Raw genomic sequence first — 25,294 nt, 5'->3', positions numbered from 1 at the left:
TTATAAAGCTCAAATTACCTGTTTCTTTGAAAAGCTTTCATCAACTTTGGTTCCCATGGCAGCAATTCATTTAAAAGGCGTATCAATGTACCATGCAATTCTTTTACAGCTTGCCTCCGATGATACCATTTGCCCTAAAAACACAATGTTAAAGTAAATCCTTTAGATTTAATCCAAAGTGAATGTTAAGCCTTATTTTCTGAGTAAAACACAAAATGAAATGCCAATACTCAAATGAGTATGTCTTCTGCAGAAGGTTGTAAAGGGGAAAAATAACCTGCAATAAATCTTATTTGTAATATTTTAAAGATTCTCAATTCTACAGGAGCAATCTAAAACCTATTTAATCAAACAAGGAGACAAGTTTTTAAACAATTTTTAATTGAATCAATTATAAATATTTTAATAAATCATTTACTAAGTACATGTAAAAATAGATGTATATAAATTCACTAAACATGTAACTGGTATGGCTCACTTCTGTAAAGGTTTTATAATTATCCAAAAGCAGTCTTAAACTTCTTTAGAAGATTTTACAATTATTGCATTCAAAAATGTTTCCGGCCCAGAGAAGAAGACAAGTGGTCATAATTTTTAATATTATAATGCTATAGCTACAGTAAGAGTTAATAATTACTGACACCCCCTTCTCCATTTGCTAAGTATTAGCCTAAGTATTTCATTCATATATCTATATCTAGTGGGGAAAGGAAAGGAGTGAAGAGGAAGAAGAAAGTGAGGAGGAGAGGAGGAAGGAAGGGGCAGAGCACACATGTACTCAAGCAGTTATGAAAACCTTTCTAATGTATGTGCATTTTAGACTCACTTAAATGATGAAACTAAGGCTCAGAGAGATTAAATGACTTGTTCAAGGTTCTATGACTTAAACCTAGATCTATCTGATGCTGAAGTCCAAGTTCTTAGAACTATATCACCACCTCTTAAAAGCTGTATCACATAATTCAATCGGACATATGTTATAAAAATCTCTAGAAAAAACACACTTCACCAGTAAGCAAAAGTTATTCAAATACAATAGGAACACTAAGTCTATAGAAGTTGTATCTTAAGGTAGCCCCACTTCCCCCCTCCCCACGTTAGTATATACCTATGAACATCACCACCACCACCACCAACCACCACCACCACCACCACCACCACCAACCACCACCACCACCACCACCACCACCACCACCACCACCATCACCATCTTTATTTACCATTATATAACCATGTTGTATTTTTTTGAGATATAATTCACATACCATTCAGTCCACTCATTTTTTTCTTTTGTAACAAAAAATACACAACTATATATTACGGGTCATATTTAACATGCAAAAATTAGACTTCATCTCATCAACTTTTCAGTTAATTTGCACATATGTAGAACATTAAGGCAGGTAAATAAACAACTACATTTCTACTTCTGAGGTTTTTAAATTATTAGAAGAGCAGGAAGATGTGGAATTACATGTGTATGTGCATATAATGAATATGGAACCTAGGTTCAATGACTAATTCTTGTGTCTTCTTAATGGCATGACAAATGATAGTACTGTGAAAAAAATTTCAAGGAAAGTAAATATTTCATATAATAACCTAGACAGACCTTCTCGCTTGTCAAATACTATCTCAAAGGGCCTAACAGTAAGTTATACCTTAAAAGTTTCTTTTTCTAAAAAAAAAAGAAAAAAAGTTTCTTTTTCTCCAGGAAAAAAAAGGGTTGGAGACAGTATAAAGCACTTATTCTAACCCATGCAAACAAAACCATTAAACAAAAAAACGATACTTTCTTCTAGGGAGAACTAAATGATGACGATGAAAAGGCAGATGATAGTTACCCTAAAATCCTTTGCAGAATGATGTAGTATTGTTTCGGTTAAAAAAAAAAAGGCACATCAACATTATTTCTTTATTTTTCAACTATTATTTGGCTCAAAAATGAAATGGTGAGAATAAATGTTTACTAAGCTAAAGAAAGCAGAAAAAGGTATGAGTAATGAATTATACCTTTGTGGTATAATTATTTGGAAAAGTGTTAAAAGACTAAAGAGTGACAGGCATATCGAATTCTTTGTATCTGAGAGTTTTATGGGGAAGCAGATGCAACATTAACCTGGGCAGTATGCTGCTGTTTGGATTAGTGTCGTGGTGATGGTGTGGGAAATGCAGAAGGACTAGTGGTACTGTCAGACCTTGGGACTAGGTAGATTGAGGCACAGGAAGAGGAGTCTGCGTGGCTGAATGTCAGTATTTCAAGACATCTGTCAGTTGTGTTTGTGTCTCTCTAAATTACAGCATTAATTTTTGTAGAAAAGAGTTCTAAAAAGATTAGAAGATTTTGTCTTTTGATTTTGTTTTTTTTTGTTGTCTTTTGATTTTATTCTGATTACTAACTTTTAATTAATCCAATGCCCAGAAAATATATTACTAAACTAGCCAAATATATAGAGAAGGGATCATAAATATTAATCAGAGTAGATTTCTATCTTTCATATAATTGTCTTATCTGCTGACCTATTTGAAAATGTCTATGGCCCTCTAATTTTATATAATGCTTTTTGGCCTTCCCTTTCCTTTTATTGTATATTCTCAACTTGGGGTTGTGATAGTATGTTATTTCATTATTTAAAATGCATATGTAATAATTTTGTGTTTGGAAAACAAAAAGTCTATTATTCTTATAACAGAAATTATAGAAAGCAAAGATTGATAAAACTAGAAGATACATATAAAGAATACAGTGACCTCAGTGAAGGATATCACCATATCTAGCCATGGGGTATGTGTGTCCACAGTTTTTATGTTTATCAAAACAGGTTATACATTTAAAAAAGTTTGGAATCACTGCTCTGGGACTGGTATTTTAGGTAAAGTGTTTTAACCAATTGACAGTAACCAAGAAACACTGCCTGCTTCATTATTTGTCTTCTTTGGTTGATACAACCAAAATGGAATTAAAACATGTCCCTTTCTACCTAGAGATAGTCTTAGAGTGTTACAATATACAATGAGACTAATATAAACAGAAAAAAAAGTTGTGAATTTTTAAAAGAAGTTAGTCAGACATGGCAACGATTTGCCTTAACTTGGGTTTAATGTAAAATCAAACAAATATCTCCTGAATTTAAAGCAAGTCAATAACTAAAAGCTAGCAATAGCTTTTCTGACTGATTAACTTTACTTACACAGAAAGGAAAAACTGAGAACAACTAATTGTGTTTTTTCTACGGTGAAATTATTAAAGCTAAAGAGAATGAGGTGAACATAATTTTCTAGAAGGAAATTAACTCAGTGAATCACAGAGAAGAATTTTTAGATAGAAGTACACTTTCAGTTAGAATTCTAGGTCTTCTGAATGTTAAAATCCACTACATAATGCTGTCCCCCACTTGGTCTACACATACAATTCCTAAAGAATAAAAGATCATATTGCATAAGTACTTATCTTTACATGTATGTGCCTCTGTAATGCAAAATTTAAAATCTATATAATTTATTTTCATTTTTTAAATTACAGTAGTACTTAAAATTACAGTTTCTAAAGTTTAAAAGTGAATTAAAAAACAAGGAATACAAGTTTCTCATTCTTCAAATATTAAGAAAGCATATGGATGTTATAAAAATCAGAAAGCTCTTATAATCTTTATCTGTAGTGATCAATATAGAATCAAAGACAAGTATGAGGATTAGATTAGTAAAAGGTCATTTGTGGAACAGTGTTATAATCATTTCTCTAATAAAAAATATATCTAATAAGCTTTATGTATATAAACGTAGCCTTAACATTTTTTTACAGTTATGTGAAAATAGGGATAAATGAACTGTTTTCATTTGATATTATTTTCATTTACTATTTCATTCGATATTAGAATTCTCACAATATTCAGGGATAAAAATTATCTCCTAAGGTAATTCTAATATATTATGTGAACTTAATTAATAATGTAAACTTTACTGAGGATCACTTTAAAAAAGGGGAGAGTAGTATTTTTCTTTTATGCATTTACTGTAAAGTTTAACATAAAGTATGAATTTCAAGCATATACCATGGAACCAAAGACATACAATATGGTCTAAATCTGAAGCTTACCTTTCAATACTTTCTCATCCAATGTCCACAGCAGCTGCAGATTGCCAGCTCCCTTTCCATGAGATGCCCCAAATGTCAAACAATTGTGGTTTTATAACCTCATAGGGATTATTACAAAAAGAAGCTGGTCTATGGTCACAAGATAAATCTTTTATTATATTATGCAGTTTTATAAGTTTTTGAATATGATACATTAGTAACCTAAGGAACCATACGGGAAAAGAAACTTTAAAAAAACTTACAAAACTACACAATATTATAAAACAAAAAGCTGAGTCAATGTGTGTGAAATGAGTGGGGAGGGAAACTTACCTTTCAACTAAAGAAGGACTCCATTCTGCTGCAGTAATCGGGGGTGGGCATGACAGAACCAGCATAAATGCTGGCTGGGGTGCTGCAAGGACAGGGAGTTGGCAATCTACTGATGCTGGAGACATTGGACACCTAAAAGGAAGAAAAAAAGGAAAACAAATAAATTCCAGGTTTCTTATATGTCTCAGCATCATGGACATATTTTACACATTTTCATAAATTTAGATGCTTTGAATGTTAAACTTAGGTGACAGTAACTTGTTTACCCAAACCATCCTGTTACTTATGTAGATTTTCTTATAACATTATATGTAAACAAAATAGCTATCAATAGTTATATGAAGAAAACTAAAATCATATATAAATATACAAAGTAAACAAAGAATGCTTTTATAAATTGAAAGGGTAAGCAGCATTACTGTGGAGATAGTAAAAAAACATTTTTATTAAGGACCAGTACAAAAACAAGATGTACATAACAAAAGTATCAATGCCATTTTTCTATACATTTTTACTTATAAATGTTAGATCACAGAAACTGGATCATATAACAAAATATTTTTTTTTTTCCAGGCTTGGCTCTTGTCACATAAATCCCATTGTGGAAAAGGGATTAAATAACAATAGATCTCACTTTTCAAATAAAATGCAAATAACTCTGAGAAAAGCCACACAGATCTATGCACAAAGATGTCTCATTTAAAATCACTAGCAGTATCTGAAGATAGCTTGTAAATAATTTAAAAACTTATGTATAAAGACAGCACAAATAAGATTAACTATATTAGTAAACCAATTATTTGACATTCTTAGTCTAAACAATATTAAATGAAAAGGTAGTATTTACTTTTTAAAATTGTTTACCTAAAGAAAACTATCACCATACTCAGTTTTAGGTGTAAAACATCACATTCATTTTGTTGATATACAGTCCTTTGAAAAAGTGCTAGTTTGACGGAACAGTGAAATGTACGCATATTAACATGGGAAAGGTCAAAAGGTATTTTAACACTGCCAGAAGTTCTAATATGAACTATCACATGCTAGTATTTTCTCTCATCCATTTTCATTTAAGACTAATTTAACAGAAAAGGAAAGCATTTGTACTTTATTTTAAAGGCAAATTTTTTTCTTAAGATTTTATTTATTTATTCATGAGAGACACACAGAGAGAGGCAGACACAGGCAGAGGGAGAAGCTGGCTCCATGCAGGGAGCCCGATGCAGGACTTGATCCCGGGACTCCAGGACTGTCCTGGGCCGAAGGCAGGCGCTAACCCACTGAGCCACTCAGGGATCCCCCTAGAGGCACCCCATATTAAACATTTCCATATTATTTCTAAATTAGCATTTAGCTAGAAAGCATGAAAACAAACAACTATATTTGTGATTAGAATTTACTGCAAATTTCAATGTCCTTTAGCTCTGTAGAGAGGAAAAACTGGATGACATCATATTCCTAGTAAGGTAGTTACTACTACTGGGGAAGAAAATCTAACAATATATACATATTGATGGTATATAACCACTTTCATTTACAAAGAAGAAAGAATCCTGGACTGGAAATTAACCACTGGCTGAATATCTGAATTTGACCCATTTCACTACATTAGGGGTAGCAAATTAAGTTGGTAACATTTGATCAAATCTATACTTGATATATCAGAAAGGTAGGTTCTTAAGCAAGTCAGTACACAATCTAAATCACTAAGCAATGCTATATTTGGTGTCATCGGAGCATAAAAATTCCACATAAGTGACATGAAGACTGGGAATATCTTAAGAGCAGGACAGTAGCTTACTTATTTTTACTTTCTCAGACTATATCACAAAGCCTAGCACAGAGTGGGCCCACACAAAGTATTCAAACTACACGAGTAAATTTCTTAGTTAACTGAGGCTTTCTCCTTACATGCAAAAGGTTTTTTTAAATTGAGAGAAATATGTCTGCCAGATTTTCTGAACAAATGATGAATATAATTTAATTCTTGATCATTATGAACAAATTATGTTACATTTTAATACACTGACTCTCAGGCCCTGTTCAAGTTTCTCTCTGATCTATATATTTAAAAAAATATTTTATTTAATTATTTGAGAGATCAACCTCAAGCAGGGGTGGGGGTGGGGAGAAGCCCTCGGAAAGGGAAAAGCAGACTCCCCTGCTGAGAAGGGAGCCTGACTTGGAGTTGGATCCCATGACCCTGGGATCATGAGTTAAAGGCAGACACTTAACCAACTGAATCATTCAGGCACCCCTACAATCTATATTTCTATATTAAATGGTTATTGACAATTTATACGTTTAGACTCCCAAAAGATGCTTTTATAGTTTCTTTTTTCAATTGCCTGTCAGTGTTTCACGTGTCAATAAAACTGTTCCTGTCCTAATAAAAGCACCTGCTCCTACTTGTTAGAATCACATCTTCAATTAAAAAAATAGTTCCAGGTAGGCCTTTTCCTATAGTATTTTTAAATTTTAATTCCAGTGTAGTTAAATACAGTGTTATATTGGTTTCAAGTGTACAATATAGTGACTCAACAGCTCCATATATTACTCAGGTGCTCATCAAGATAAATGTACTATCTCCATCACCCATTTTACCCATCCCCCCGCCCATCTCCCCTCTGGTGACCATCTCTTTAATCTCTATAGTTAGGAAGAGTCTGTTTTTTGGTTTGTCTCTTTTGTGGACTCTGTGCCCTCTATGAGCCTCCTTTTTGTCACTCTGCAGATTCTGGGTTGACTTTTCAAACCAGGAGGAGAGACAGGCAGAGGGAGAGGGAGAAGCAGACTCCCTGCTGAGCAGAAAGCCTGATACAGGGCTCAATCCCATGACCCCAAGATCATGATCTGAGCCAAAGATAGATGCTTAACCGACTGAGCCACCCAGGTACCCGTAAACTATTCTACTTTTAAATTTTGGGGTCTTTCCCAAGATTTCAGTATCTTCTCTAATATAAAAAAACCAGAATGATGTGGAATTTTTTTTTTTTTTTTGCCTTAAGTACCCGAAGGATTTCAATTCAATTTTCCAGAACTCTTTTCAGTGTAAGTAACTATTAAGTGGATAATGCAAATTTAGTTGGTGCTTTGAAAATTATTTGACATGTGTTATATTTGTGTATGATATGTAATTCAGAAGGGTTTAAGGCAAATTATAAAAGCTACAGGTACAGAAGGATTTGTCAACTTCAACCCTTCCTTGAAGCTCACTCCATGCTGGGAATATACAGCATCAATCTGCCTGACGTAAAAATACCAGATAGCCCTTTTCCCTTTTAATTGCAACTTTCTTTGGAAGAAAAGGGATTTTCAAATACTTTTTTTTTTTTAAGATTTTATTTATTTATTTGGGGGCGGGACAGAACAAGCAAGTGGGGCAGGGAGGAGGAGAGGGAGAAGCAGACTCCCAGCTGAGCAGGCAGCCAGATGCAGGGCTCAATCCCAGGACCCCAGGATCATGACCTAAACTGAAGACAGATGCTTAACTGACTGAGCCACTCAGGCTGCCCCTCAAATAATTCTTTTTATCAAAGTTTCCTCAATGGGATTCAAACTATGCCAAATTGTAGTAAGTAGAAACAATGAGCACTATTGATGAGGGTTAAAATCCATTTCTTAGCAGAGTAGTTATAAAACGTTAAAAAATACCCAAAGAACAAAATTTACCATAGATAAATGCAGACAATACATTCTTAGATAATTCAGTGACTAACTGAAGATTTGTCTTACCAGTCATATACTGCTGGTTCACATTTCCGGTCATCTAGCTTTCTTTTCTCACTATTTTTTTGAGTATGTCAGTTACCATTTGATTCTTCATAAAATGCATGTTACTTTCCTCCACCCTACTCCCAAACATGTAATTAAGCGAAATGAGCAAGTATCTGGAGTTGTTTGGTGACTTCTGAATTAACATTGCTTGAAAAGATTAAGTCTTTTATAAAAGGACAGAAGCTAGCCCAATTTACCTTGATTAAAATTAAAAATTTATCCCTAGGGTTGGGGATAAAATCTTAAGCTCTGTAAGTGAATTCTTTGAGGATAAGGACTTTGTTTTAATTTCTGAATCCCTACCAAGTTCCTGGTACTACTATAACAAACAGAAGACACTAAGCAAGTACTTGTCTTATGAATAAGACTTGAATCTGTAATTAAAATAGGTAAAGAAATATTTTTATCTGTGATGCAGGCCTTCCAAAAGGGTGTTTTAATTTTTAAAAGCTTTAAATATAGCTCTTTAACGACAAAGTGATTCCTGTTCCCCAACAGCTGAGATTATTTTGTTTTCTTAACCAGCAGTTTACCAGAAATCTAGAATAAGAAAATGATATATATAATTGTAAAAAACTTAAATAAAACTCATTTTAAGGTCAGTTTAGAGATTATTGCAACCATATCTACAAGAAAATCCATTAAAGTTAATTAGTGCATATTCAGGACTCAATGTATCCAATGTTTCTTACACTCTAGTAAAATAGATTTTGTACTCAACAGCAGCGAGGTATAAAGTAATTTTGATTTGATGCCTCACTGTGAACACATGAATAATGGATATGGAATAGAGAGAGGAGGGAAAAACCCCATAATCCTTCATTATAATAAAATTTCTGTTATGGTATTAGAAAGTAAGATTAATGTATAAATCCCTGTGTCTTACATTATACTACATGCAATTATGTTTTGGAGATCCATATAAACTCATGTTAAGTTTTAAACATAATTTGACTATATTTTTCTATTTATCTGTTTCTATTCCTTACTACATCTTCATTTTTAAAAATAATTTATCACATCATCTTTCTAAAAATAAAATACATATGCAATTATGTTATTTATAACTTCTTCGTTTTCTATACAAAGGAAGATAAAGAGTGAACATATTTGAGAGAGGCCATAAATCATAATAAATTGAAAATAGTTGGCTATAAAGTCAAGAATCTTTTTAAACTGATGGAATTACAAAGGGTAAAGGTTAAAACTAACATTCACAAGTTTCACCAAATGTGAGTCTGAATTAGAAGTATATGATCCAATAATGTACTCTCAATTATGGGATCAGATGTCTGATTCCACTTACTTCTAACTTTCAAAATATCAACTTGTTTTCTCCCCACAGTAAATTTGCAGTGGCAGGCAAAGTGAGAGAATAGGGCCCTTAGCAAATACATGTTTATGCTAGGGCTTTGCAATTTCCACACAACTGACATTTGAGGCCAGGTAATTTTTTTGCAGGGGATTATCATTTGCATTAGGGTCATTATAATGTAGGATATTTTCAGCAGCATTGCAGGCCTCTATCCATTAAATGCCAGTACTATCTCTTCAACAACCAAAAATGTCTTTGGACATTGTCAAAAGTCTCCTTGGGGGTGGAGGGGTGGGGTGGGGGAATCATTCCTGATTCATAACAGTGGCTTACACAGAACTCTGTGACCAAAAAATGGGGTGTCACAATCTGATCCAAGCTTCTGGATTCTCTATTTGGTCTTGCTAAAATACAGCCTTTGGTTAGGCAAGGGAAATATTATTATAGTATGATGAATTTAAATTATCTTAAAAACATAATAAAGATTAATTTTATCCATTACTTGAAATTCCTTTCCCATTCTTAACAAGTCTTTTTGTATGTTGTAATCATTAGGCACATATTATTTTGTGTATTTAAAAAATTTAACATTTCACAAATACTTCCATATAGTAACAAGTATTTTATTTTTCTAGCTATATGATATACCATTGTGCTAATATTGTTTGGCTAATCATCTCACCACTGTTGGTCATATAGGCTTTTTCCAAATTTCCACTATTAGAGGTAGTCTGCTGAACACACCACTGTGTAAAATGCTTTCTTTGGGGAGAAGGGGCAATGAAATGGGAAAAATGAAAATGAAATTCCTTTTTTTTTTTTGAAAGTGAAATTCCAAACAGGATTACAAGATCAAAGAGCTAGGCAGTTTTATAGTTTTTCTTACATATTGATTACGATATTTATCCTAAGTGTTATTTAATTGCTAAAAGATGTATTAGAAGAGAAAAAGGTCTTACATTTTAAATTTTAGTTTCTCTATATTAATAAGACTATTATTCATCATTATATAATCCAGAAGGTTCTTTTCTATTAAATAACATCTTTTTTTTTTTTTTTGGACAAATTGTTCACACTTTTCCTTATACCCAATTTCTATATGGATCTTTCCTTATTAAAGAAAAATAGGTTGAAACCTCTTTGAAAATCTAAATTTTAAATTATGATATAAAAACATAAGGAAATTAGGCAGATATCAGGGGGGAAAAAGGGTCACACAAAAAACTCAGAAATACAACCACTTCTGTTGTAAGCCTGGCAGAGTTTTCCAATTTTGATGATTTAGAAAGCAACAATGTCTAATAAATTTCAAACACAATAGGATCAGGCAAACTTATCAGTATCTTAGCACTATCTTTCTGGAAAACTAATATATTTCCTCAATTTAAAAAGATATTTTCCAAATAATTGGGCAAAACGCAAATTTTCTCTCTTAACTAAAACCACAAAAATAAAATGTTATTTCTCCTATAACTTACTAAAGAATCCTATGATCTAAATAATGAGAAAGATAAAATTTAAAAACTATATACTTCTAATTTATCTCAACCAGATGTCTCACTTTAAACAAATCTCAGGTAGATAATTAAGTCTAACTCAGCAGGATCTAAAGGATGTTGAGAGTTTTTAGAATAAGTTGCTAAATGAAGTAATGGTACCACTAAGTGTGCTAGAACAAACTCAAGAAAACTATTTTTCTCTCCTTATATTATTATTATTTTTTCTCTCCTTATATTATTAACTATAAGTGGAATCAGTTGTCTGGCAAAAATAAAGAATCTAGATTTTATAAGACTATAAATCTTCCAATACAATGAGTAGCTCAATGGCAAAAACTCTAAGAGGTTAGGAAAGCTTTTATAATGGAATGTTGACAACGGGTAAAGAAATGGGATAATTCTTCCTTGCTGCTTTGGTGGAAAGGCCCTGAAGAGAAAAAATCCTCTAAAGAAGTGAAGTATTTGTATGGATCCATGTTAAATCCTCTATCACACAAATGTTTCCATCTTTAGCAATGGCATTCATGACAACCAAATGTCCATATGGAATACAACCTTTTTGTTATTAGAGTCATTATTATAGATATAAAGGTTGATGATGAGTAAAATAATTGTTTTGACTCAATACTATTTTGACAGTGATATGTTCTTATGAAGATCAAAATTAATACTCTATTTGGCAATAGTGAAGAAAGCTGAGAAGCTGAGAGGCAATGAATCAGTCAAAATGGCTATCACTATCGCTAAGGTCAGGCATTTATTAAGACAGTCTCTTGGGTCCTTACTCTGAGTCCAATTCTTATAAATATTGTTACTTGTTTTGTAATTTATAGTGTATCAGCTAGGCAAATACATGGACAAACACAAGAAACAACAGGCGGACAATGAGGAAAGAGAACAAAAGCAAAAATACAAACACGTACCTTAAAAATATAAAGGTCTTTTGGTAAATGTTTAATTAGAGTTACTGATATCAATACATTTTTAGGGTATCAGTACAATTATGGATATTCATAATGATCCCTGAGTCATCAAAAAAGGGTTAAAATTTTGTTCAATATAGTAAAGGGAGGCATGGAAGTTTCTCATTAAATAATTAAAATAAGAATTTTTTTAAAAAAGAAATTTAGTCCTAAAGTTAGGTTTCAGTTATCTAGAAAATTCAGTTAAGTAAAACACTTTATTCCCAAATGACAGAATGGCAGACAAATAACCTAGTATTTAATATTACTATAAATATTCAATAAAGTTAATTCCTACACCATCTATGACAATCAGTATTAGCTTCTGGAGAAAAATAAGGAATGATACTAAAATGTAAACATTTACTGTCTATTGCTACCTTTATGCTTTGGGGCCATTATAAACTGTCCATGAAAACAACCTTTTAGGCAGTTCAAAGGGCAATAGCTTATATGTTAGTAATCTCAAGAAGATTATCCCTACTAAGTACAGTCCTAAGAATTTCTATTTCTTGAAGAACAGAAAACATATTTTAAAACTAATATGTGGGGCACCTGGGTGGCTCAGTCGGTTGAACGTCCAACTCTTGGTTTCAGTTTAGGTCATGATCAGCGTCCTGCGCTCAGCCCAGAGTCTGCTTGTCCCTCTCCCTCTGCTCTTCCCCTTACTAGAGCTCTCTCTCTCAAATAATAAATCTTAAAAAGAAAAAACTAATATGCAAATACTAGGAGTCATGGACAAGTTAAAAATTTAGAGTCACAAAATTTAATTAATTAAACCCCATATGTAACCTGAAATTTTCTTATAAACATGCCTTCAAAGACTACAGTGTTAAGTATTTGTAATCTGTGTTTTCTTTTACCCTTCTAATCATTTCTGTAAAGGAAGGCAGTATGTGTATACCTCCTATCACTAATGTCAGTGATGTGGAAGGCTTTACAGAAAAATTCTAGGATGCTTGCAGAAGTCTTTTTCTCTTACAATGCATGCTATAATTACATAAATCTATTATGCATAAAACTATTCATTAAAAACAAATAAAACACTAATTTATAATATGGGAACAAGTTCAGATGCATATGTTATGTTTACCTGCAGCATAAAAAACAATTAGCAAATATATTTAACAATTCTATTTAGACTCATGAAGAATAGACAACTCACTAAAAATAAACAGCTTCTGCAAAAATTATAAATAATAGCCTGATTAAGAGACTATTCTTTCCTATTAAAGAAGAGAATCAGTCCTTTATGAGGATATAATATCAAATATACTAAAAATAACTTTGTTGAGAAAATATTCTAAATGTAAAATGTTGTTTGAGAAATATATTACAGAGGTAAATTTTAAAACAACCCCTGGTGTTCCGTATCAAGTAACTGCCCATATACCAAAGTATGTGTACATACACCACACACACATACACACACACACATGAACATAGAAGAATTTAATAAGGATTTAAACCATTTTTAATAAATATTTCTAAAAAATATACAGTTTTCTGTATTCTTGGATTGTACATTGAACATAATGTTTTCCTGTTACCTAATAGTTTATCACTATAAACAGTATTCTCTTAGACTATACTGATATTTTCAGGGATATCACATGAAACTTCTGAAATGCTTAAGGCTGTTTTACGCCTATATTAAATAACCTCAGAAGGTTGTACTTTCATGGCACTTAAGTCTCCTCCCTTCAGAGTGCTACCAATATGTCTTTTCTAAACAGCATATCAAATGACTACCACAAATCTGCTGATATGAAGCTTGCTGTATCACTATCTTTATTTTATACATAATTCTAGATTAATAGGTTTGAGCAAAGACCTAACTAAAACTGAGTGGCTTCATGGCATTCCTAAGACATAAAATAAAGGGATTTTTAAAATAATGATTTATTTTCTTCAGTGCTTCAAGACTTCCCTATTTATTTACTGATGTATAATTGTGTTTCAAGTCTGTAATATCACTGAATGTCAGTTAAATAAGTATTACTGATTTAATAGCATAATTGAGTGTTTTACCAAGTGTTGAGTGAATAAATATAATGGTTTATACTCTACTCTCTCAGAGAACAAAAAATGAAGCTAAAATTGTGAATTTTGAATATACAGTGAAAGTTTAAAAATAACCTTTAGCTAATAAAGGTGATTTAAGAAGACATACTGTTAAATATATATAAAAAACATCTGGGGCAGGACTAAACAATTTATATCTGTTATTTATGTCACAGTTAACTAAAGTTTTTATTTTACTAAGTGATAAACTTCCATTAAAAGCATATGCTTATTAACTAAGAATATTTGCAAGGTAAGCATTACCCAAAAAACTACCAGTCAGAAAACAACCAACCAGTATATTGGGAAATATCTACAACTATACCTGATATAAACCAGGCAAACAAATTAAATTACTTGCCTTGGTACCATTTTTTTCTATGAAAAATGAAAACTAGACCACACAGGAGAAATAAAAGGAACAATGTTTCTATTTTTCATTGCAAATTTTTATGTAATCCAGAGAACAAGGTTTTTTTTTTAAAAAGCTTTAGAAAAAAGCAGGAATAAGTTTTAATGCTGACAATAACAGATAGAACTTTTGGATCAACACCTACCGATTTTTTTCTACTGTTTTCCAGATCTTTGAGTTCATTCTCGATTTTTGTGATTAATTCCCTGAGTTCATCAAGATTAGTGCAAATAAGCTAAAATAAAACACAAAAACACAGCTTGATAACACATAATATAAAACACCCAAAATGTGGTAACAGAAGTTGTTTTAACATACACTAAATTCACAATTATTTGTATTTGTCATAGCAAAAAGCAAAGAAAGCCCCACAAGTTTATGTTTTAAAAGATATTACTTTTATAATGTATAAACTCCAGGCTTAGTAAAAATAGCTGAAATTTCAACATTGGTGGTTTCATACCACACCCCCCTGTCTCAGCTTGCTTTATAATCCAGGTACTTTCTTAACATTATTAACTCTCAGCCCAGAATGACAAAGATCTGGAAACTCACCCTAGATTTCACAGGTTACTGAATCACCTTTAAGAATCATCATCAGGCAGTCTCCTAGCTGGTGAATAATGCACACTTGGAGAACTGTCTTTATACCTTTGCTTTGGTTTGCTAACTATACACGATTAAACTAATTGTATTGCTGTTGGCATTGCTCAGAAAAAAGGATTTCCATGGTCTGTAATATATTCAAAGAAGTAAATGAAATTAAGTACACATTCTTAATATCATCTTAGTAGTCTTTAATAAAACCATCTCCATAGATAGCAAGTATTTCCTCTCACAATTTTGCGGCTCATTTTACTTCACCTTGGTAATTTTTGCAAATCACCAAAATAATTGGGTTTTAGTTATGAATAATGAAACTAGTTTGGCTTAACTACTAAAGCTTTAAACAGTGAAGTGTCAGCAACAACAAAAATATTAATAACTACATTTTAGTTCTTGTAAAATTATATGGAGTTCCCCCTAATATATTTTTTTCCTAAAATAATTTAAATTCATATTTTAAAAAATCTATTATGAAAAAGAAATAGGTTTCTAAAACAAAACTACAAGCACATAAAGAGGAAAAGTTTTAGATTAATGAAAGTCTTGTAATGCTTATACTGCGATAACTTTTTTTAAAATTCTACATTTATAAAACTATTAATCATCATAAGATTTTATTATTCCATGTTTGTGACATTCATTAATCTTTGTGTAAGGGTACTGTTTTCCTAATAGGCATATTTCTTGTAAGAGAAAACAAAAACAACAAAAGAAAAGAAGTTACAGCAAGATCATTCCTAGTGACTACTGTGACAAAAATGGGAAAGCAGGACTCCTTTAAACTTCCTTTATTAGATTAAACCATATGAAATCACTGATATGCCTTTGATCTACATAAATGGCAATATATGGCCTACTCAATCTAATAGGCTAAGAAAAAATATCACAGATATTATAAATTATAATTAGTATTAACAATTATTATTAGAAATGTTTACATAATTTCAAACTCACAGACCTGACAATGTAGAGAAAATATGCATAAGTAACCCAACTTAAATAATTCCAGAGTAGAAAACAGTTCACAATAATAGTGCTACTGCTATTTACTATAAATTACACATTGCCATTTTCCAAATCTAGAGGTATAGAAGAAATGCTGATAGGCAGGGGACTGGACAACTATGTAATTGCTCTAAAACTTGATAATGTCTTCAACTTCTATTTTGTTGGCCCTACATCAGGTTTTCAGTAAGTACTCAGCAGGAACTAAAACTTCCCATTGTATAATTTGCTATTTTTGATTGTCATGTCAAATTTGCCCCAGAGCTTGCAGATGGTTACATGTCTTTTCACTGAACTTGGTGCACTAATTAATATCACAGCACAGATTCCTCATTTGCACACATGGCAAAGCTCAGAGTTGTTTTTACTTGCATCTTAGGTATCTCATTATACAAAGAATAAAGGTACATTTTGCATATATATAGTTTATAGAAACTTACAGTAACAATGAAAACATACACCATTACAACTAGACACACTCTAAGACACTTAAAACCTTTCAATTCATGGGATCAACAAATAATATTTCATTTGAAAGAAGAGGTAACACAGTTCTGAAGGCAAACTCTGAATGATTTCCACAGCTTAAGAGCTAGGTAAAACAGTACGTTGAAGTGGCTTACCTAGTTAGTAAGTTGTACAAAATCAATGCTTCTCCAACTTTAATGTGCATAAGAATCACCTGGGAATCTTGTTAAAATAGAGTTTTTGATTTAGTAAGTCTGAGGTGCGGACCTGAGATTCTACATTTCTAACAAGTTCCCAGGTATGGGCTGCAGATCATACTTTTAAGCAGTAAAGGTACTAAATGATTATGAATTCCAAATATTCATGGCTCTTGAAACATTATGGTACTATGTAGCTAAAGAATATGAAGATTCAAAAAGACTAATTTCCAAATAGGGGATGAAATACTGATTTAAATGCACAATGATAAGATAAATATTCCTTAAATGACATGACTCAAATATAAATTTTGCTGAATTTGAGGGTGAAAATATTTTTAGCAATATTTACTTTGAATTTCTCTTAAAATGAGTTAATAGCTATATAACAACTTATAATCTCTTTCTATACTCTCTACAATTAGATATGATATACACCTAGTAGAGATAACATATAGAGAGCCAAGTAAGGTCTGAGAAAATTCTTGTATAAGAACATAATTATTTTTTTTTTAAAGATTTTATTTATTTATCCATGAGAGACACAGGTAGAGGGAGAAGCAGGCTCCATGCAAGGAGCCTGACGTGGGACTCAATCCTAGGTCTCAAGGATCACGCCCTGGACTGAAGGTGGTCCTAAACTGCTGAGCCAAAAATAAATAAATAAATAACTGCTGAGCCACCGGCGCTGCCCTAGGAACATAATTCTGATTGTGTTACTAACACTGAAGGAAAAAAATAATCTGATTCATGTCAATATACCTTCTACTCCTTCTCTTTTACTAGTAAGGCATATGTGTGGCCTTTAAACTCGACTCAGCTTCAAATGGGTGCTTTTATAAACAGAATCAATCCAAAACCTCACCTATAAAAGGGAGAACAGATGCATTTTTTTGACAAAGCAAAACATTTTATTAAAACATCCTTCTTGTAGCCTTGAATTTGGAAAAACCAATCTGAGGCTCAGGGCCTCCAGGGATGAAAAGGAAAGCTCCCCAGTAGATCAGATTACAGTTGGATCACACTGCCAACACTCACGAGAGAAGGCTTTTCAGTCATACTGCAGAAGTTACAGTAAGAATCACCCAGGAAAACCTCTTGGAAGCTATCACACTCTTCCTCAAGTTAACTTTTCACTTGAGGCAACCCATTACAAAGCCACAAAACCATCAATCTTAGAGCTGAAAGGACTAAAAATATGTAATTTTAAGACTAAAAAGGTTACCTCTCCACTTCATATATGAACTAATTAAAACTAACAGAGGCAAAGTATAAGATGACACACTGGTAGAGGAGACCACAGAACGTAGGACTCATCCACCTCCTACTCTATCATGTTCTTTAAGGAGTCTTTCTAAACAAAACAAAAAAATCTAGGAACAACTGAACATGTATAATAGTTTTAGGATTTAATTTATACCTAAGCTTTCATTTCTATTATTTCATTTCTATTAGTATTCTAGTGGTAAATATCTTCAACTCAAGAAGCAGGAATGTTTATATATAGAGGGAGAGGGGAGGTCCTATAGAAGTAAAAAGAATTCCATGACACATCTCAGAAAAATTACAAGATAAATCATTTCTTACTTTAGTATTACTTCAAACTAGAAATTGTGCTCTTAGGGTTTATACTCAATAGATCTGAGAGGTATTTACTTCATTTGTTCCAAAAATGACATAGGTAGCATACAAAACTAGAGCAATAGAGCAAATCATATTAAAACACAAAGGGAAAGTAATGCAGAAGTCAACATTAATAGGTGCAAACTGGACCTCTCATTCAGTATCATGCTAATACAGCAAACCTACACTTTATTATAAAAATTATAAGCAAAATATTAAATTCATGGTATAAATTTAAATTTCATATTGTATTTAAACTAAAATTACATTAACATCTTAAAACTATGAGGACAGGAAAATTCCTTCTCATTCCTTATGATCACCATACCAAGGAGAATGACTGCTTCAAAATCTGCAAATGCAGTATGTGTAATGTGAAAAGTCTGATTAACAACATGTTTATATTTATTAATGAGATATGTTTCTCTCAATGCACAATATTTAAAAATTGAAAGAATTTAAAAAGGGAAGTAAAGCCCATCCTGTTAGAAATGAAAAAGATGAAGCTGAAAACATTTACATTAAGAGGTAGCAATTCAAAATAATAATATAATCAAAAGGTCCTTAACACAGTGAAGTAGTTGAACTCCAACTTTAATTTTGGTCTCATTTTGTTACACTGAGGGCCTCATTTGTTACTTTATTTCATATCTTTTATTTTATTTTATTTTTAAGATTTTATTTATTCATGAGTGACACACAGAGAGAAGCAGAGACATAGGCAGAGGGACAAGCAGGCTCCTGCAGGGAACCCAATGAGGGACTTGATCCTGGACCCTGGGATCATGCCCCGAGCCAAAGGTAGAGGCTCAACACTGAGCCCTCCAGGCATCCCTATTTCATATCTTTTAGTTTTGCCATTGGTTAAATGGAGAAATATAGTTTTTTTCAGAGGTATGTCAAGGATCTGTGAGTTTATGCTTATGTTTGAAAACAATACTAATACATAAGTCTTAGCAGCTGGATTCTGGATTTCCTCTGCAAAATAGGCTTTATAGCAAATCATACATATACTACAGTAGCGAGTATGCATTACATTCAAAGATCTTGGTTACCAATGAAAAGCAAAGTCAAGGTAACTAAGGCTCTCACATTATTTTAGAAACTGACCTCATTGAGACTTGACACACTAAGTTTTAAAAATACTTTCTATGACTTTGTAACAATTGCATACAAAATGAAAATTCACATAATATTAGATTCCTCTTTTAATTATTAAAATAAAAGGCTTTTGGCAAAAATTAATTTTATGAAGAAAACTGATATTTAGTTTTCAGTTTAACAGTCTTATAAAACTGATTTTAAAAAGTCAATTTAACAAAGTCGTAATTGTTAAAGATGATATCAAAGCTTAAATCACCAACATGCTAAATATTAAAAATAAAAATATTTCCTAATTTTTTTGCAACTACTACTAAATAAAAAAAATCTAAAAATTCCCCTACATGCCAACTATATAACCACTATAACACTACAGTAGGGCTAAGCATAAGTTTTCCCTCTGATTAGACATAATGATGCAAATAATATTACTTCGTTTTTCACTTTTCAAATTCTTGTAGGCTTAATCATGACATTTCATGATTTATGAAACATGACCAACTTCAAGATTTCAAGGTCTTAAGTAGCTGAAAAAAGTGGTAAAGGTCAATAATAGATGCTTTTAAGCCAGTTCTTAGTTGATTTTCCTACTCATAACACTATTTATGTCTGAAGCACCTGACATGCTTTTTTGAAAAAAATAAGAATAAATAAAATAGTAAGCTCTATCATTTAATCCTCACAATACCCTATGAAGTAGGTACTATTATTACCTGACTATACAGATAAGGAATTGGAGGCACAAAGGGGTTAAGGATACAGAGTTAGTGGTAAAGCTGGCATTAGAACCTATATTGCCTGGTCCCATAATCCATATGCTTAACCACTATGCACATTACTGGTATCCACCTAGATCCACTGAATCAAGGATGAAATCTTGTAAGATAAACCCAGGAATTTTCATTCTTAATAAAGGCAATAGATTATTTTTATGCTATCTAAAGTTTGAGAACCACTGACATAACTCTTGGAATAAATGGCACAGATATGGTTAGTCCTTTTATAATACACACAAAAAAAACAGATCCAATCCACCATTTGAATATCTATAGTGTATACCTTAAATAAAGGTGGGATAATTATCTTCTTAAACTGAGATACAGATATTAGGTATACATGTAAGTAAACATGGATTCCTCCTAAGCAAATAGGCAGACAACGTTAATTTCTAGCTTTAAAAAAAGTCAACAAAAACACTACCAAATTAAAAAGTAATTGAGGGGTTAGGGTGACTGGGTGACAGGCACTGAGGGGGGCACTTGACGGGATGAGCACTGGGTATTATGCTATATGTTGGCAAACTGAACTCCCAATTAAAAAAAAAAAAGTAATTGAGGCCAAAACAGGATTCACTCATTAGGACTTAACAAAAAATAAACTTCACGATTTAATTCCTCAACACATTTATCTCTTAGCATGTTTTTTTAAAATTTTTTTTTCTTAGCATGTTTAAATCAATTTAAAGATGGACTAGTCCTTTGGCAAATAAGTCAGGTTTTGCAAGGGGGATCTAAGATCTACCCACCAACAGCTTCATTCTTTTCAGCAATAAGATAGTTTAGAATATATACTACAAAGAAAATCTTCCAGCAATACTTTTCTATAAAGTATTTTTATATTTAATGCTAGAAATGTGATCTTTAAAGAACTTGGATAAAATGAATAATTTGCAGGGGCACCTGGGTGGCTCAGTTGGTTAAGTGTCCGACTCTTGGTTTCGGCTCATGTCATGATCTCAGGGTTGTGAGATCAAGCCCCACATCAGGCTCCTTGCTGGGCATGGAGCCTGCTTAAGACTGTCTCTCTCTCCCTTTCCCTCTGCCCCATAGCCCCCCCCCCGACACCTTTCTCTCTCTCCTTCTCTATTAAAAAAAAAAAAAGAACAATTTGCAGAATCTGAAATACTTTTGGGAAGGAAATAAATTCACTTCTTTATTATATAATAATCAGTTTCTTACATGTGGGGAATTTCCAAATAATCAAAGAAACAAACTATATAAAGTTATTTTGAAAGGCAAAACTGTAGGTTTCATCCATAATAACAAAGTTTACTAGTAACTAATACTGTCTTATCTCCTGTTCTTTATTTGAAGCAAATGATGTATTTCCTAGGAGACAGCTGTCAATTTTCTTTTTTGAGTGATACCATGGTATTTGTATTATAAACTAGGCATAAGAACCAGTTCTCATGAGTCTATTCCCCATCCTAACCACACACACACACACTCTCTCTCTCTCTAGGACACCTTAAGAACCAGGAAGGGGATCTTACTTATTTATTTTAAACACCTCAATTTGGCAAAACGTATACTTTCACTTTAAGTTTCTGAGAGTGGTAAGCAAATGGTCAGTAACTGACAAAGCATCACTTAGTATTGTGCCTTTCTAATTTTTTTGCTCATGACCCATGGTCAAAAATATATTTTACGTTGCATGCCAGTACAATAAACACAACATCAAAACCAAACTTTCATGAAACAATATTACCCTTACTATATCTGACACACTCATAATTTCTTTTCTATTTTAACTGTTTAAAAAAGGAATGCTGGTCATGTAATCCACTAGATTAATTTCATGCCTCACTAATAAATACCATTTGCCATTTTAACACTGTCTATGCCACTTATAACATATGAAAGTCCATCCACTAAGACAGGAATGGAGACAAATATCAACAGCAGGCCAGATCTCTTCTGAGATTTATAGCCCTGGACCAATATTTTAAGGGATTGAGAGGGAAAGTGAATGGGAAAAATAGCATAGCAGAGGCTATGATGATATCAGTGACAGAATGACAATATACTATTCAAGTACTGAATGAGAGATACAAACAACAGAAAGTCCTCCCAGTAAAACAGTAAATACATATTTTTCACTAAATATTCTGTAACCAAGGTTACATTATATAAAATGATTTTGTAAAAATGTTTTTAATTCATTCTAAGATCATTAAAAATATTCTATCATAAAAAACTAAAAGAAAATGTATATTTTCTTTCACTGCTTATTTAAAAATATTAAATTTTTACTAATCAACTTCTATAAAAACACTTCCAAAAATAAGATTTTTACTGAAAAATAGGTCTACATTTTTGAATAAATATATTAAATTCACATTACAAATTACCAATATTTTCATAGTTATTACTCCTTTATTTTTTTTCTTGAGACCGACAAAAATTAATTTTAACATCACTTTTATTTTTTGGCAATTAAGTATTAGGTTATAAAACTTTTGGAGCTGGATTGGACACAGTAATACAAAGAAATTTTTTAAAAAGAATCATTTGAAGAAAATACATCTTTTATAAAACAGGAAATAAAAGTATTATTTAGAGTTAGATTCTCTATTTATCCTAGTACCAGCTACAAATGAAAAACTCTTCACATAATAATATAACAAATATACTTTTTTCTTTTTGCAGAAATATTTAAAGACCATTCAATTAAATGTTACTTAGTATTCTCTCTGAAGTTCATATATAGCTAAGAGTTGAAAGATTTGTTTTGAGCTAATACATCTAACCATTTCTACAGTGTTCAAATAAATGAAAGTAAATTGCCTATTTACAATTATGCTTTGTTCTTGAAGAGTTTCATGTACACATTTATTTTCATATATATATAAACACAATATATAAATATATGAATGTATAAAATTTATAATATATAATATATATTCTATTAAACTACTTCTACAAAGCAATATAACATATTAAAAAAACCAAAGAAATTTTTGGCTATCAAGGACAAAAACAGAGGTAAAAAATATTGAAGATTAAATCTTAGCTATGCCTTGCACTTGAAGGGAAAAAAGTCAAAGATGGAAACATTTCATTGAAAGTATGTGTGTTACAGTGGAATTTAGCCAATCTCTTGAGGAGCAATATAAACACTAAAACAGAAATTTAAACTAAAAAATGCTAAGACAAAATTGAAACATTACCTGAAATTCTGGTACAGTAGGCGACTTTGTGACAGTTTTCCTCTTCTTTGTGATTGCTTTTTTAGATATGGATTTTTTTCCTTTCAAGATTAAAAGAGAAAAGCTTCATAATACTGTTTATAGCACTTCATTAACAAAAAACAAATTACATAGAACCTTGAAAGTTAAAATATAACAGATGGTTGCTAGTGAGTCAAATAAAAATGATGAATCAAAACAAGTCCTAGTAAAAGCAAACATTAAACTATAACTACCTGTAACAGACATATTAACAAACACGGATTTCTTTACATATGAATGAAACTATCAAAATCTGCGATGACTTGCACAGTATCAGAATTTACTGTAATAAGATTTGGCAAAAAAATGTCACATTACTACTGCTTAGTTAAAATCTAATTCACAACTTAAAATGAGATTACATAAGGAAAAAAAAAAACAACTTACCTTTTAACAATGACTTCCACAGTTGGAAACTTGCATAAAACTATACTCTGAAGACTATGGTCTTTTTTTTTTTTTTTTTTTTTTTGAAGACTATGGTCTTAAGCCAACCTAATGTGAAAATCCTCTCAGCAGCTTAGGAAACAAGGTTTTTCTGTCCCTTTAGCTCTGCACTCACTTAATGGGCTGCCTTTGAAAGTATTCAATAACCAGATTTAAAACAAAGTAAAAATATCCCTTTAAAAAGTGCAACTAGTCATTTGTGCAATCAGAAAACACTGGGGAAAATAAATCCACATTCTTGAAGAAATCTAATTCATACCATATACTGAAGTATATCTACTCTGGTGTATTTAACATGACAAAATAGATACTATATGCATATAATCTATTTTTTGAAAGGAACATCTTAAATTATGTTTTGTTTCCACTTGCATTTAGCAAAATCAATAACAAACTGGCTGTTAATTATTCTACAAACGTGAGATACAGGGCACTGGACAACTGATGGGGAAAACAAAGAATTATAAAATGGAAACCCTGTACTGCAGGAGATGAAAATCTATGTAGGGGAATAAAAAATTAACCGGAAACACTTAAAAGTTAATTTTAGTCCACAATCATTTGTAAACTAAAACCAGTTTAAAAGTTACTATTTTTTGCAGAAGGGAAAATGAGTACACAAAGTAACTCTGCTCAACACAACCCCTATTGCTCCTAAGTATTCTATATAGATTATGATCTGTCATGCAAACAGTCCATTTGATTGCAACATTTTATTCAACTTGTAGGCACAATTCCATTTACAATATAATTGTATTTTCTTCTGTATTCCCTTTTTAACCATATCACAGAACTATAATTTGATAATTTCTAACTTTTGACTCAATCAAATGCATGTTTACTATGTCCGAACTACTACAAATTTTGAGTTACTGAGGTTCACATGGATTTTACTGTCTTATTCTAATAAGTATCAACTGCTGTCAAACGACATTTACTTTTAATTAAAATGACCTGTCATATTCATAACCCTTATCACTATTATTTGTTTCTGTGCTTACACAGAACCTATACCAAAATTAAACTTCTACAAAATTAGGTTAGGGAGTGGTTGGTTTAACCAATATTTAAGGGAGAAGTGATTAAATTCCTGGTATCTCTATAACACAGCTAGAGTAATTTCTAAACTGGGTGCAATAGATTCCTCTGAAGGTATCTCATGACTCCAGAGAGAAGAATGCCTTTCCTCTATAAACTACCATATTTTAAAGTTCATAGGAAAAGATTTAATCGCCTCACTGAGTCTGGGAAAGTTATAAAAACAATTTGAAGGGGATGAAATCCTTCCTTATCCTCCCCTCCCCCTCCCCACAGCACTGTTCTAATTAGCTTTTTAAAAATAATTTGATTTTGTTTTTATTCATAAGCACAAGAGGTCATCCTTGATATTCCCAATAAATT

General features: G+C 31.9%; 1 protein-coding gene across 3 annotated transcripts in view; it reads right to left on the bottom strand.

Moving 5' to 3' along the window:
- The window catches only part of KIAA2026 (KIAA2026 ortholog), a 131,024-nt gene that overhangs the window by 35,913 nt on the left and 69,817 nt on the right, over positions 1-25,294 (bottom strand). For 2 of the 3 annotated variants that reach the window (XM_055302098.1, XM_055302096.1), the window contains exons 5-7: positions 23,387-23,466; positions 14,583-14,672; positions 19-134 (exon numbers count right to left, since the gene is read on the bottom strand). In XM_055302098.1, coding sequence (XP_055158073.1) covers positions 19-134; positions 14,583-14,672; positions 23,387-23,466 — 286 coding nt within the window. The remainder of the gene's footprint in view (positions 1-18; positions 135-14,582; positions 14,673-23,386; positions 23,467-25,294) is intronic. The other variant, XM_055302097.1, reaches the window with a different exon arrangement.

The sequence above is a fragment of the Nyctereutes procyonoides genome, unplaced genomic scaffold (assembly GCF_905146905.1).
Source record: "Nyctereutes procyonoides isolate TBG_1078 unplaced genomic scaffold, NYPRO_anot_genome, whole genome shotgun sequence".
Classification (NCBI taxonomy): domain Eukaryota; kingdom Metazoa; phylum Chordata; class Mammalia; order Carnivora; family Canidae; genus Nyctereutes; species Nyctereutes procyonoides.
Note: the sequence above shows the minus strand (reverse complement) of the source record. Positions and strands in the feature narration are given on the sequence as shown.